The sequence below is a fragment of the Lepisma saccharinum genome, chromosome 22 (assembly GCF_977018435.1).
Source record: "Lepisma saccharinum chromosome 22, izLepSacc3.1, whole genome shotgun sequence".
Taxonomy (NCBI): domain Eukaryota; kingdom Metazoa; phylum Arthropoda; class Insecta; order Zygentoma; family Lepismatidae; genus Lepisma; species Lepisma saccharinum.
In genome coordinates, this window is record NC_139250.1 from 32,904,400 (window position 1) to 32,920,669 (window position 16,270).

Genomic DNA, 16,270 nt, shown 5'->3' on the forward strand with positions numbered 1-16,270 from the left:
GGGAAATTTGACTCGTCATAGTTCATGTAATGAGGGTTTTTTCAGTCACATAGTTACACATTATTTTGTATCTTCTGATCCCATTGCAGTCCCAGAATCATATTTTGATATGTTTTAGAGTATGGCATGAGGGACCAAATATATTTTTTTCATGATTTTTGGTGATGACATGTTTTGAGATATTCAAGGTCAAAGGCCAAGATCACGTGACAAAATTATACTTTTATCCAAAGGTAGGCTTGTTATATATCACTGGAAAGCTTGTTCAATTCCCTGTACAATAAGCTTTATTTGAGCTTCCTAGGCGAAATAGGGGCGGAGTTACAGCACATTTAGTACAGCTAAGCGGGCTCAAAAAGAGCAATTTATGCGAACTTTGACCTTGAATAATTTAACAATTACAAGACAAACGAAACTAAAAATTTCCATAGTTACTAAGTTCCATGCATAGTTTCAACTCCCCAAATTTCATGAAAATCGGTGATGGTCAGGTTGAGGGCTGTGTTGATTTCGCATGGAATGACTCGTATGTAAAAACTGCAATGAAAAGAAAGAGACACTTCTGGAATTTCAATGAAGACCTAATTAGAAATAATTTATTGTGTTGCTGGAGGAAGCAACGCTAGATGGGATTTTGTTTATTTAGAGATTATTTTATCATGCACAGGCCGAGATTTATATATGTGAAGGCACAAGACCCCATCCCAATCCCCTCCACAGTTTCAGTTATAACTTTTTATTAAGCTACATGAGGTGGTTAGTTATACGTATTTCTACATTTTTTCATCACATCCCAAGTACCTCCTTTTTTCATTATGCAGTACTTTTCCAAGCAGTTTTCCCCAGTGAAAGCCCAGAGCTGCAGCCCTCAATGTCACCCTAAATCCTGATCTCATCTTGACCATTGTACGGCCTTAACTCCGCCACTTAAAACAAGACAAGACAAACAAGACCATACCCTGCATAATTTTGCACCTCCTAAGCCTACTAACTGCTTCTAATTATAGAAGTATTCAATTGATGACAGTTTATTTTCTTTCCAGTTCTCGAGTAATTATTTTTGCTTTCTAATGACAAAATTAAGACAGCTTTTTATGGGATGATGATATGTGTACATTTCTAGTATGGATAATATTCATGAGTAAAATATGCATGCAATGAATACCAATATACAATTATTTATAAAAAAATTTCACATATCCCCAAGTATATGTACTTAGTGAATTTGATTGGGTAGGCAGTCGGGTGGGCACAGGATTTTTTGGATGGGTGCTTGCCCACCCATGCCCACCCCTGCTATGGATTTATATGGCTAATGGTTTATAAAAATTACATATTCTGTTAGAAAGAGTGAAAACTTCACTTTGGCTTTCGATCAGAACAGTAAGCTCTGACATGGTTTAGTCCATATGGGTAGAATACACATATTTGTTCTGAAGATCAGAGTAATGACATCTAAACATGCACATGCGCACATCTGTAATCCCTATACCCTAGCATTCAAAAGTGTGTTTCTTTTTTATCACTGAGCATTAGAGTTCTTCAACTGTTTGTTTGTGGATCTAAAGAACATTCTTTTGTCAAAACACACAGAAAAAATGCTGATGCAGATGGCAATATTCTTGTGCCACCTAGGGATCTGAAGAATGTTCTTTTGTTACTCCCGTCTTGACATGTGGGACGAAGAGTGCAATGATGCTACCAGGGAACAAGCTTCTAGCCCAACATTGGTGCATGAAATTCCTCGTACCGTCCCTCTCATTCAGACGATGCAATTTTAACTTGCCTTCGAATTGGACCCAGCCATCTCACACATCATATTTGCTGCAAGGGCTGAACCTTCTGCTGTGCCATGTCAGTAATGCGTTATACACGTTCGGCACATCATTCATGAATGTGCAGATTTTTATTAGGAGTATTAACCTTCTCAGAGATACTGAAAGATGGTGACAGTGTTATGTGTTATATGTTATTATGTTTTTAACTTTTTGAGAAGAGCAGCTCTTTTCCAATTTCTGAGAAGTTTTTTTTTTTGTCGTTACCTTTTTAATGTGTTATGTATGTCCTGTGCAGGTTGCTTAAGGGTCTTTTTACACTCCCTTTGTAACTCACAGGTAAGGATTTTAGATAAAGGAATTTTCCCCTATATACTCAAGGGTGCAAAATGACCGTATGTGTTGACGCATGCAAAAATTAACTCATTGATTCATATAAGGGTTGCCCAAATGAAACTTAAGACTTTTGTCGTAGTATCGTAGCTTAACTACGCAGAGCTTTGTGTTTGGTCTGGAAGGTGGCATTGTATGTAAGAAAGCATACATATTCGTATGCATACCTGGTGTGGTCTGATGGCGCAGTGTGTTGTTTACATGTGCAGAAGCACGTTCACGACATGGATTCGTCTAAACGGGCATTGGACAGGTGTGCTGTGATCTGTTGCGGCGTTTCTGCTGGGAGTCCTCAAACATCCTCCCCGATCTCTCGCCCTGCGACTACCACATCTACAGGCCACTAAAAAAACATCTGAAGGACCGCCGGTTCGCCAACGATGCTGAGGTCCGTGATGCTGTTGAAGGGTGGTTCCGCAGTCAACCATGGACGATCTTCGCTCAGGGTATCCATACCCTTGTGATGCACTGGGACACTTGCTTGAACAGACAAGGTGACTATGTGTAGAGGATTTGTCACCCATGGATGACTTTTACTTCCTGTATGTTCATATATTCCAACCAATAAATCATTACAGAAAAAAAAACAAGAGTCTCACTTTCATTTGGGCAACCCTTATACATGTTCTAATGAAGTATGTGACAGTTAATGAAAGTTTCAAACTTCCCCCTCAATTTCAGGTAGCACTCTTTTTTACTTTCTTTGTTAATTATTTAAATAATCACTACAGATAAGCAATAACAGAGGAAGAATTGTCCAAATACTTCTAAACAGTATCAAGAAGGGGAAAATACCATTTCAGTGTATTTTCCAAGTAAATATATTTTCAGTGCATCAATAGCAATAAGTGTCTGTTTCTAAAATTTGGTTAAGGCAGGTTTGCAGGTCACCATCTATTGCCAAAATGCTCAAAAGCATACAGCAGTTATAACGAAGCTCTAGTTTAAAAATTGGAGATTTGATCGTCATTAGGTAGCATGTTCCACCTCAACCAAATAATACATTTACAGGTTTTATAGTCAAATTGAATATAAATATGATAAAAATTATAATCTTAACTTTTTTACATTTTAAATATTCAATTTCTTCCCCATTCTATGACTTGTTTCAAAGGACAATTTTCCTAGTGGAAACCAAGGGCTGCAGGCTCCCTTGAATCAAGGCCTATTAATACTGTGTACCTTTATTTCCACAACTTGTAAAAGTACTTCAGATTCACAATTAACTTTAAGGACATGTGAAGCTTGGAAATAAGTTGGAAATATATACAAGATGCATTTAAAATATAAGGGCCGATTGACTATATCAAAGAAGGAAAGAAATGTAGCAACACTGTATTAGTGGTAAACATGTACATATCCATTTCATTGCTCAACATAGTTATTAATTTCCAAGCAATTTTGGTTCCGTGGTACAAGCTTTTTTATACCTTTTGCGTAGAAGTTCACCACCTGGGTATTCAGACAATACAACACTGTCATTTTCAACACCTCTGTTTCTTCAAATCGTTGAGATGCAAGCCACTTTTTGAGATGCAGGAAGACGTGATAGTCACTTGGTGCAAGGTCAGGACTATATGGGGAGTGATCAAAAAGTTCCCATTCGAACCTGTCAATCGTCTGGAGACAGGGCAACATTGTGTTGTCTAGCATTGTCATGGATAAGAACATCTTCTGAGTGCAGTATTCCACGTCACCGGTTTTGTATGACACACCTAACTTTTGATACGGTTTCACAGGATGACTGCGATGTGAGTGTTTTCCCCGGCTCTATGAAAACCACCAAAAACACACTTTGTTGGTCGCAGAACACACTCACCACGACTTTTCGTGCAGATAAGAGTTTGTTTAAACTTTTTCGCCTTCGTGAATTAAAACACCATTGCCGTACTTTTCCTTCACTCATTACACTCGGATCATACACTTCACACAATTCTCGGTGAATTTTGGCACAATCATGACCTTTGGCATTCAGAAATCGAATCATAGACAGTATTTCTCAACAGGCAGGATTGTGTAATCTCGCAGCCATTTTAACATACTCTAACACACAGAATAACAGCTGATTAGCGAAAATATGATTGCTGGGTCACCAATGAACTAGTTGATGTTACTGCGCAGGCAAGATTCGATCACTGTAGGCAGTCAGTTTTTATAAATCATAGGATCCTTCTTTTGAAATGAGCCTCATATACAGAAACAATGAAAAAAAATGTTGTAAAATATAAATTTGCGAAGTATTTAAGGGGTAGCATATTGTAATGACTTAGCATGTGAATGCATTTTTCTTACACAAAATTTTGTGTTATGCATATGTTTGCGAGTGCCTAAACCAAGACAAATAATGTTTTAATTTTTTTTTTTAAAATCACAAAAAATATAGTACATATGTACATATTTATTAGCAACAGGTCACTTTAATATCAACAATTCTTATCAATTTTTTGACTCCCATCAAGCAGGCCAGACTAGCAAATCAATCAGCACATTGCACTTCCTTCAATCCACGATATTTCCCATCTGTAGTTATTCTACAGAGGTTGTTTCCGATCTATGGTGACGAAATTGCACACCTTGCAGCACCACCGAGCGGGAAGAGAACGAAGCTGCCAGTCATGCGGGCACGTTGGACCGTTGACTGTGCATGACAGGTGTGGTCATTGCGTATCGGGAAGAATGCCGCCGAAAATCAGTGCATATTGGGAGGGTTACATAACTGCACTTTCAGACGTATACTACAGTTCATTATAAAACTGTGCAAGGATGTGTCCAAAAATGGCATATCACGGGTATTGAAAGGGGCAGGTAAGGCAAGGCGTGGGATGATTCCTGTGGGGCAGAAACAGGCAAACCCCCGGCCTGCCACAATTCGGGATGTCAGGGTGCTGGTCACTAGGGAGAATCCAGCCACACAAAGAAGTATCGCAAACCGGCTACAAAAATCACTGAAGACAGTGCACACCTTCATTCACAGCGATTTGGGTTTGGAAAAGCGATGCAAGGGCAAGGGGCATGTTCATAAGCTCTTGCCAAAACACATCCAGGAACGTCGCACCAACTGTCGAAAGCTTATGAGTGACACCTGTCAGGTGAAAAGTGGAAGTTCATTGTTACATTGGACGAGGCATATGTTTATCTTGATGACCGTCACAAGCCACGTGCAATTTTTTATCGATCGACAGGTGCGAGTGACTTTCAAAGATGGTTCACTGAATGTAAAGATAGTTTTGGCACAGGTTTCATGATCATTGCTGGATACTCGTACAACAGCAAGCTGACCATACATCTTGTTGTCAAAAATTAGAAGGTTAATTCCGATTATTATCAGGCTAACGTCCTGACACCCATTTATCACCATGACATTCCCCATCTCTATGGGAGGGATCAGAATCGTGTGTGGGTGCATCAAAACAAGGCGTCAAGTCACACATCTCGCTCAACCCGCCTCTTCCTCCAACAAATGGCAGAAGAGACTGGAATTCGTGCCATTCCAGTGAAGTCAGCTGATACCTCACTGATGGACTTTTGCACCTTCGCCCTACTGAAACAAGCCTTGTCTCACAGGACACCCCACACTATTGAAGGAGAAGTGCTTGAGGCTGGACATGAGTACACTTCGTGCCAGTCTCCTACAGTGGAAACTTCGCTGTAGGGCAATTGTCAAGATCCACAGCCACCAAATAGAGCACTTTTGATGGTGGCGACATGGTTTCTCTTAAGGTAGGTGCAGTTAGAAATTATCACCATAGATCGGAAACAACCTCTGTACTTTGCAAGCTATGAAGAGGTATTGAATGATTTGATAGCTGACTCTAGTAGACCAATGAATGATCCAATCGAGAATATTTTATTGATGTAAGTTATTACATGATATATTTTTTGTAACATTAAATGAATGGTTCTCAACCCTCATGAGCACACGACTACATAAATTCGTTTTTCAAAAGTTGATGTCCCGATTCTAACACTTTTACTCGTAAATAACTTTCTAATTTTTGAAACTTTATACATTAATTAACCTGAACCCTTGAAATGTAATATTAATAAGTAAATTGTGGCATAATCATACATAGTATCAGTTCCATCTGTCTAGACTTGTTGACAAATATAAAACTTGGGTTTTAAATAAGTTGGCACTGGACCTTATGGATTCTTTTTGTTTCCTCTGGCCAATATCCTTAAATTTATTTGATAAGGGCTGATTTTCATTAGCATGTACCATTCCAGACACCAAAATATTCCAATTAATCAGAATATTTCCACTTCAATATAATTGTATAGGGTGTCCCAACAAAAACGACGGATATAATATGCTTAATAGAACACTTTTTTTAAAGAATGACAAATATTTTTACATCAATACGACAGGTAAATGTTCCTATTTAAGGATGCCAAGTTTGATTTACACAACATGTTCTAACAAGTACCTTTATCAGTGATTGTTGCAATTTAGTTGACATGGAGGATTACACAAAGGAACATCGAGTTTTGATAGTAAAAACTCATTACAAGAATGGCGAGTGTTATACAGAGACTGTAAGGAAGCTTTGTGCAATCCTTGGACGTGAATGTGCACCTAATGAGAGTACAGTTCGCAAGTTGATAAAGAAATTTGAAGAAACAGGTCCGACAGCAGACATTAAAACACCTCGCTCTCGATCTAGCTGGTCTGTTGAGAACATCGTTATTGTGTGTGACAGTGTCATTGTGGGTGCAAAGAAATCTTTTTCTTAAATTGGAACATTTACCCATTGAAATGATGTAAAAATATTTGCAAGTTTGTAAATATGAAGTATTTTCTCAAGGATATTAAATCAGTCGCTTTTATTGGGACACCCTTTATAATTAATTGTTAATGAAAACTTAGTGCCGTGTCCACCCGTCAAACCTCCAAATCTGGCTGCGAGAAGCAACACATCCCCAGTTAGATCACTCACCCCCTGCCGTGAAAGCATTTTCCGTTATCCCAGTCGATTGCCAAGTTGGGCTGCAAGCTGCTTCACCCTTCCGGCCCCGACTTGAGAACGGACAAAAGATTGTAACTCAAATTTTGAGGCTGCATGGGGTGCAGTCGTCTCTAAGTGGCTTTGATTTCTCAGCAGCAGCAGCGAGAAACAATTTCCTCTTATCACTGGTGAACCCTGAATGAAAGTGCAAGTGCAAGTGCAAGTGCAGGCTGCAAGTTGCAAACTTCAGGAGAACCTTTTGTGCCCAGGTGGTTGAGAAACATTGTGTGTTTGCATCTTTGATTCTGAGATTTTGAAGATTCAAAACTTATCAACCGTTTGGTACTATAATCAGGCAGGTACATCAACCAAGAATGTTTAGTGTTGCAGTAAGATAGTACTGGATAGACCTTTCAGCATTCCAACCATTAGCTGAAGGAGCCTCACACAAGGGTAAACCCCCTCTGGATTAGACCTTTTCAACTTAGCATGAAGAAGAAAAAAAATTGTAGCTTGAGAATTAATTATCACAGAGAGATGAATCAGTTTTCTTTTCTTTGGAATGGTCTAGATTTTAGGTACAATTTTAACATTGTGCCTCACAATAATTAGTGTTAAAGGAAGGAAAAAAAAATGAAATTTTCAAAATAAAATGGGATGCAGTATGCCCATTTGGCCACCACAATAGACCAAAGTGAATTAAAAAATGTAGTTTGAAGCAGCAACACATTCCCACCGCTATGCAAAGTGTTGATTAAAACAGACCGAACTTCTCGAGGAAAAATTAATAACACTGTATAAAAAAAGGTAAAGTGTTCCCCTGTGCATAGCACAACGCCATGAAGGCGTATAGGGGGTGTGGGGGTAACGCCCCACACTTTCTTGATCCGGTCGTGAGTGGGGGTGATGTGATCAGCATCACGCCCCTGACCGCCTTTACCCCCCAGGGTTTCCCCCAGGTACCCATGTTATTCGACGCTGGGTAGGCGCCGGGGCCGCTTCCACCGTTAGAAAAGTTCCCGGATTTGAACCGGCCGGGGATCGAACCCGGAACCTTTAGCATGGTAGACAGACGCGTTACCGACTGAGCCACCGCGGCCACTGTATAAGAGTGACATTGTTGCCAGCTTACAGAAAGAATTTCCGGAATTTCACTTTGGCCCTATGGATGCTGGATGGACCAAATTTGGAGGGAAGCATGACAAAAAGTCCAATCTTTGAAAATATGTAATGTTTAATTATTTGAGAATAATAAAAAACAGAAATTATGCACCATTTTCGAATGCTGTAATTACAGATGTCAACTTCGACCGTAAGACCAGAAAAATGGTTTATTGTGAAGAGGTTATTAATTCGCCAAAGTAAAAACTCTGTTGGCAACATTTGCAAAAATACCCACAATTAAATGATGAATATGTACTAAAAACATATTACATGCATATTTTTCAACATGGAAATTACTCGGGAGGCAGTCTCACAGCAATGTTAAAAATTTTATGCTGGCAGTTATGATAATGGATAGCAATTCAAATGGTTCAAGTTTTAGGAAAGCAATATACAAGTTAAAATGAAATGCATCCGGATTTTACTCATAATCTCTCACCATTAACATGTAATTACTCTCTCCAGAGAAGACTTCCTAGATTCTTGGAAAGAAGCAACGGTAACTCCCATGCCTAAAATCAGAGCCCGGCCTTGATGAATGATTTTACCAGCCTAAAAGTGCATTCAAAAATCATTCTAAATGATCAAATTCCCCAGCAGCAGCCTTGCTTTCGCCCTCACAACAACACGCATACTTTACTAGATATAAAATATAACAATTGACATTTTTACCAAAAAAAGGTTACACATGCAGAGAGCATGTAAAGGCAGATGTGAGAGCTGGGATCCCTCAGGACTCAATCTTTGGCACATTTTTATCCATGCTCTTGGCTTTCAGGGTATCTGGAATTTTGTAAAACCAAAATTCCTGGACTTTCCAGGTATTCCAGACCAAGGACCAAAATTTTAGGACAATTTATGTATCAAACTTCTTTGTAAGAAGGTCACTACATTTTAGCTAAATATTACACTTAGAAACCAACTTAATCCAGTTTTTAGTATTCAATACACGTGTTAAAGTAAAAATTACAAGAGCCCTGGAAAGGCCATGACCTATCTCTCGATGCCAGTCTCCCTCCCACAATCCTACCTAGAGGTGTGGAGATATTCAACTGGTAATGGGGTGATGTAGGGTCAGCACCTCGAACCCTCAGCTGTATAGAAAATTTCCCAGACTGGTTACGCTAGTCACTCATAGCTCCCCAATTTCCTCACGATGGTTGGTTGCCACCGGTCCTATACACAGGCCGAAAACCCAGAGACTGAACACAGGTGGACTCAAACCCATGCAGTCCCGCAGTCGGAGTCCAAAGCACAGCTCCTTAGACTGCACAGCCATGGAGAAGGATAACGAGATGAGAAACTGAACAGAAATTGACCTTTCTATAAGGGCATCAGGGAGAGCTTGTTCATAATACTACGTAAAAGGTAAAGTGCTCCCCTGTGCTTAGCACCATGCCATGAAGGCGTATAGGGGGTGTGGGGATAATGCCCCACACTTTCTTGATTCGGTCTTGAGTGGGGGTGATGTGATCAGCATCACGCCCCTGACCACCTTTACCCCCCAGGGTTTCCCCCAGGTACCCAAGTCATTCGACGCTGGGTGGGCACCGGAGCCGCTTCCAATGTTAGAAAAGTTCCCAGATTTGAACCGGCCGGGGATCGAACCTGGGAGCTTGAGCATGGTAGTCAGGCGCATTACCGACTGAGCCACCGCGGCCACATACTAACTAATATTAAACAAAAAAATATTTTTTATTTTATAAAATCATAATAATTACAGCATAATTAATACATAATTAGAGTAAAATTTAGTAATATATGTATTAATCCTAATATCAACCAAATACAACCCAAAAATTGCAACAAGAAACTGCTAACTCCCTATAGCAAATTTCTACTGTAACTACCAGAAATACTCATTATATCAAACTGAAGTATACTTTGTCTACAACAAATTGAAAATTTCTTGCTTGTCCCTTTTCTATTGTTGAAAAATGTACTTGTAGTGCACTACTATAAAAAATTTCTTTTTTGGAGAAACATAGCAACTTTCAGACTTTTACAGAAAAAGTAAATTCCATTACTTTTCCAGGATTTCCACATATTGCCAGACTGGTAGACAGCCTGATATTGATTTACACAGATCTGTGGTAAAATGCAACATTCACTGTTATGCTGACACAACCGTATATATCCAGAAATATTTCAAAATTACATGATTCAATCACACTTTTGAACCAATATCTTAAGTCTGCATTGCCATTATTGAAACCAGCAGTCTCTTCAAACAAACTGCCCCTAGCGAATGTAAGATTCATAGATGGAACATTAAATCTTCTCAAACAATAAAAAAATTAGGATTGACTAAGAACCAGCAGCTTGATTGGTCTGAGCATGTGACAACTGTGTGGAAAGGTGTATTCAATATTAAAGTGATTAATTGATTGATTTGCTTTATTTTACTTCGCTTTTTGTGCCACTGTTGGCTAATTTGCGAAGATGGGGATGAGTGATGACATGATGAATGGACCCTCACAAATATCCATGCCTGGGCCAGGATTCGAACCCGGGACCGCTGGCGTGATAAATCCACACATGAATTATCAAAAAATCTCAGAGTTGCCAGGCATTTTCTAAATTACTACTATCATTGTTTGTATTGTGTTGAATTTGTTTGAAATTTTTAATTTGATCATTATACACTCCTCTTCACATTAAGTGGCACATCTTATAAGGTTGGACACTTGGTTGAAGTGTGTGCAATATTATCTGAACAGGAGTGTACTTTTGAGGGTTGCTTGCACAAGGCCAAGATTGTAAACATGTGAGGCTCTAGACCTGTTCTTACAACTCATTCCATTGAGCGGAGGGTAGTTTTAACTCTTTTGGCATGGAAGATGTATTGTGAACAAATCACGGATAACGTAAATATATGTTCATAGTTATTGAGTGCTTATGGAAATGTCTCGGTGTTTCTACGGTATTTGCTGGGTGTTTTACTGCAAACATTAGATATTTCAGTTCATAACTTGCCTGCTTGAAGCCAGAGCAAGTAATATTTCTTGCGTTTTTCTCTTCTTGTGGCGTGTGTGTTGTGTATTTGCTTATTTGACACAATGGCCGAGATAAGCATCAATTTCTTGGTACTTCTCTTTATATTGCAATTGATTTGGTTTTCAATTGTAACTCGGAATACATATAAATGTTGCCTCAATATCCATGACTTACTGAATATTTAGTAAAATAAAGAATAAATATCAGAAATATAATTTTTGTAAGATATATTGTAAACTGCATTATTTTGCATTTGTACACAAATTTTAAGGTTCATCAAGTAATAGTAAACGTAACATTAATCTTCAGAAAATTGTCAAAAATGTTTTGTTGGCTGTGATACTTTCATTTCTGTTTAAGGGTCAACTTCATTAGTGTCATGTGATCTTGATACAAATATGTCACAGCCATTTGTAAAAGGGTTATACATGACTGATCAGAAATAGACCAGCCAGCCTATATAAAGTTCAAACTACAACTTCTCCATTACTATATGACTCCCATGTCCAACCAGGCATTTTAGTTATACTCTGTCCCAGCTAACTGTGGAGCAGGTGAATGAAATCAAGCCTCTGCGGAATTAGTAACGAAAGACGGCTCCACCGATGAACATGAGAGGGATAGAATTGCATGAAAGGGGGGGGGGGGAAGTGACTGCAGTTCGAGCAGCATGTACTGCTTCGCTCTCGCCACTCTCTTCTCTGATGCTATGCGCAACCTTGCTCCACAGTTAGCTAGGACAGGGTATAGGTTTTTCCACTGCCAGGCGTACACGGTAGTCAGGTACCTTAATTCAGTGTAGTTCTTTTACCTTCAAGAAAGAAACAAAGAAAAAAAAACATTCTCAATGCTTACCCCTTTCAACGGCTTCATTAATAGCCTGTTTAATGGCTGCCATGTTGAAGGCAGGATTAAACCTGAAAAAACACACAAATACCATGCTGTTAGGTTTTGTGAAAACACACAAGGCATGCAGAATTATTTATTCTTAGGTAAACACTTCATTACATTTGCAATTACACAGTAGTACACTATGTGGAAGAAAGTCATTGACACCCCATTTTCAACTCTGAAACAAACTTCTCATGGAAAAAAAAAGGGTACGGACGGGTACATATATACGCCAGCAGGAGGCTTCTTAGATCATTCTCTGATAAAATGACGGACAGGAAAGAGTTCAGCATGTTTGAAAGAGGGATCATAGTAGGCTACTCCATAGGAGGCATGAGTATACATAGCAAGCTGATGCTCGACAGGTCCCTAAATCAACTGTAGTCTTTGTCATCAAGAAGTGGAAGGAAAAGGGACACTGCAGCAATGCACCACGAAATTGGACGACCGGGGCAGAAGAGTGCTGAAGAAGAGGAGATTCAGAAAAACAGGACCCATCCGATTGCAGAAGAGTTTCAAAGTGTGACCAATTTGACATTTTCGACCAAGACACTTCACAAAGAAGCCCCTGCGCTCGGTTATCATGGTTGAACCGCTGCCCACAAACGCCTGATAACAAAAAACAATAAACGGCAGAGACTACGCTGATGTAAAGAGTGGAGAAACTGGATGGTGGAGCAATGGCGGAAGGTCCTATGTAGCGATGAATCACGCTTCACACTGTTTCGATCAGATGGGTGAGTGTGGGTATGGCGATAACCCGGAGAACATCTGTTATCCGAGTGTGTAATGCCCACAGTGAAATATGGTGGTTTCGGCATCATGTTCTGGGGTTGTTTCAGCTGATATGGCATGGGTCCACTGGTACCGGTGTATGGTCACATGACGTCTGCATCCATGATGCTCCCCAAGTTATGGCTTTTCTATGGAAATGAAGAATGTGTGTTCCAGGACAATAATGCGACTTGTCATGTTTCCAGGGCTACCATGGAGTGGTATGCAGAAAATAATGTCACCCAACTGGAGTGGCCTGCTCAAGGCCCTGACCTCAACCCTATCGAACATCTATGGGACGAACCGGAGTGCCGATTGAGGTGTCTGTACTGCAGAAGGAATGGCGGAATATCCCACTCGGTATACTACATGACCTTGTGGCCAGTTTACCACGACGAGTGGCTGCTGTTATCGCTGCCAAAGGCGGACCGACCTCCTATTGATTGCAAGAAAACTGATGGTATCCACAGACATGTGGTGTCCAATGACTTTCTTCCACATAGTGTATTTAAGGGGGTATGTTTAAAGCTGAACTTAAGAGCTATTATCTTGTTAAAGAGAAATTGTTAGTATGAAGCATTATTAATTTCCCTCTAATCAGTGATGTTCCAAGTTCAGACTTTTATACTTTAAACGTTATCTTACTGTTTCTTACATACACGATACTATGTAGAAATTTCAGCATGTACCGAACAGTACGGTAAGATACTCTCTAAAGGGGGAAACAAAGCAAAGTCAACAGTGCATCAAAGGCAATAGATCCCCTAGCATTAGCACTGACAGAGAATTTCGCATAGGCAAAACAGCATGTGAAAATCAGGTGAATTCGGGGCTGGTTCAGTTGGTAGAGCAATAGCACAGTATGCCAGAGATCTGGATTTGAGTCCTGGTCGAGCCTGGATTTTTTTGCTGAAATTTCTAAGTTTATAATTGACGCTTTTACCTTCCCACTTCAAAAGTTGCAAAATTGTGCTGCTACTTTCAAACTAAGGTGTCCTGGGAAGAAGCTTACTTCACAGTGTTCATGATTGATTGGGTTTATTTTACTTTACTTATTTTTGCCACTTAGGCTAATCACGAAGATGAGGATAAGTGATGATACAATGAAAACGATCAAGCGATACTCACAAAAACCCAGGCCAGGATTCTAACCTGGGACCCCTGGTATCGTAGCATGCTGTGCTAACCACTCTGTCATCAGAGACCGGCACACAGTGGTTTATATCTGACTTAAAACTGTAAAATCAGTCCCATTTAGTTTCTACATCGCGCTGCGACGCCAAGGGTCCCGGGTTCGAATCCCGCTCGGGCTTGGTTGTCTGTGAATGTCCATCAATTTCATCATTTCATCACTCATCCCCATCTTTGCAAATTAGCAAAGAGGCACAAAATGAAAAGTAAAATAAACTAAATCAATCAATCAACCATTTAGTTTCTCAGAACATATAATGGGTCTTTAGTTTTGAGACAAGAAAATAATTTTGATTGAATTGCTGTTTTAAGCAATTAAGCTGTGCTTTAAGCACAGTCAGGCTAATCGGGACTGGACCTACAGTTTAAAGTGGGATCCGAACCACTATGAGCCTCCACCGGGACCCCTTGATTACAAGGCACCGACTTTACCACTATGTGGAGAGGCCCCACAAGAAACGAAAATGTAAAGTTTTACAAACAGGATATAAAAAAATATGAAAAATAGGTATAAAGTGCCACACACTTTTAGATTTCTCCATAATTTGGCTTGAAAATACCCTGTTGCTGGAAAATATGCCTGCTGGAACATCACAAACTCAATATCATTCTGGGCAAGTTAAAATAGATATTAATATATATATACTTAAAAAACCAGAAACCTCCAAAGCATTTTCTCTCCATCTGTATAAGATAGTGGAAAACTGTTGCACAATGAGAGTTTCAATTTAGACCACTTAGCACTGGGTGTTCCAATTAGGGATGAACAAATTCAAACATTTTATTCATAGATCAAACCAATTTTTATCTGGATTTCAGATAATTGCCACATATGTTTCAATTAATTCAATCATCATTAACCCTGCCAATTGTGATGGTGCAGAATATCTCCCACTAACTTATTGATTGGTTAGTTCAAAAACTTTGCACAAATTCACAGCATGCAGTGTTAGTAACTGAATACCTGTTTTTCTCCAATGTAGTAGTTTTGTTTAGCGTTCATCTGCTGGAGAACGAATGTGCTGAAAATAATACTTATACTATTCTCGATACTTGAACTGAATGCATGAAAAAAAAGGACACCTCTAAAGTCACACTCAAAGATACTCTTTATGCCACTTAACTTGAATATTTTTTTTAGGTATCCCTCAATGATTTATGTTCTTACTTCGTCAGATCAAAGAATGCTGAAAATATCTGTGTTCATCAACTACTGCAAGAGCATTTTTCAAAGTCTTGTATGCTTAAAGTTTGGCACTTTGCAGAGTCAAATGGGTTCAGTGGGAGATAACTACAGGCATACACATTTAGTTTTTGACGAAAACATGAAATAATATGCTGTAATGTTCATATTTCATGTTTCTGAAAGGTGTGAGGTTCATTTTCCTACCCTGTTTTGTCATGAAATAATGTGAGATGAACTACAAAATAGATTCTTAAATACGAAATTTAAAGTTTATTTACACTTTCCGAAATTTCAATTATCCTGTGAGTTATGCAATTCACAGAATATTCACTAACTCTGCTTTAACTATTTCAGAAGCAAAAATGGACCCCTTTATACAAGAATAAACTGAATACTCTGATACATATATGTGCTATTAGAAGGGATATGGTTATTTTTGTAAGAAGTGCAGTTTTTAAGGATTATATTCACAATTTTAAAACCAAAATGTAATTTTATATACTTGATTTTGATCAGATTTCTCACCGCTATAACACTGAAATTTTATTTTATTGACCTCTTTTGACTTCAAAATTGATTGTTTTTGTACCTAGATTTTGCTTTATTTACCAATAATATGTGCCACTAGAGATAAGTCATTCTACTATCTACAGTATTGGCCAAATTATTGCTCATTAGTTGAAAAAATTAAGCACAGTTAAACTCACTTTATGTAGAGAAAATTGATATTTAATGCTTTGTGATACACATTGCATTGATATACACACTGCAAGTGCTGTCAGAACTTCTTGTGACCATCTTTGCCTTTCCGAGCTTCTGTACAATTCCTTTATCACCCTTATTTCTAAACTTCAAACCACATGGTTTATGAAATTGAATTATTACAGGGTGGCTACAAACAAGCAGAAATGAAATTCCCTGACTTTTCCAGGTTTTCCAGGACAAAATTTACA

General features: G+C 38.9%; 1 protein-coding gene across 3 annotated transcripts in view; it reads right to left on the minus strand.

Annotated features, from left to right (window-relative positions):
• The window catches only part of AP-1gamma (adaptor protein complex 1, gamma subunit), a 101,690-nt gene that overhangs the window by 70,346 nt on the left and 15,074 nt on the right, over nt 1-16,270 (minus strand). For 2 of the 3 annotated variants that reach the window (XM_083144154.1, XM_083144153.1), the window contains one exon: nt 12,131-12,192. The exons of the other annotated variant lie outside the window; for it this stretch is intronic. In XM_083144154.1, the coding sequence (XP_083000280.1) occupies nt 12,131-12,173 (43 nt within the window). In that variant the 5' untranslated portion in view covers nt 12,174-12,192. The remainder of the gene's footprint in view (nt 1-12,130; nt 12,193-16,270) is intronic. 3 annotated transcript variants of the gene reach the window in all.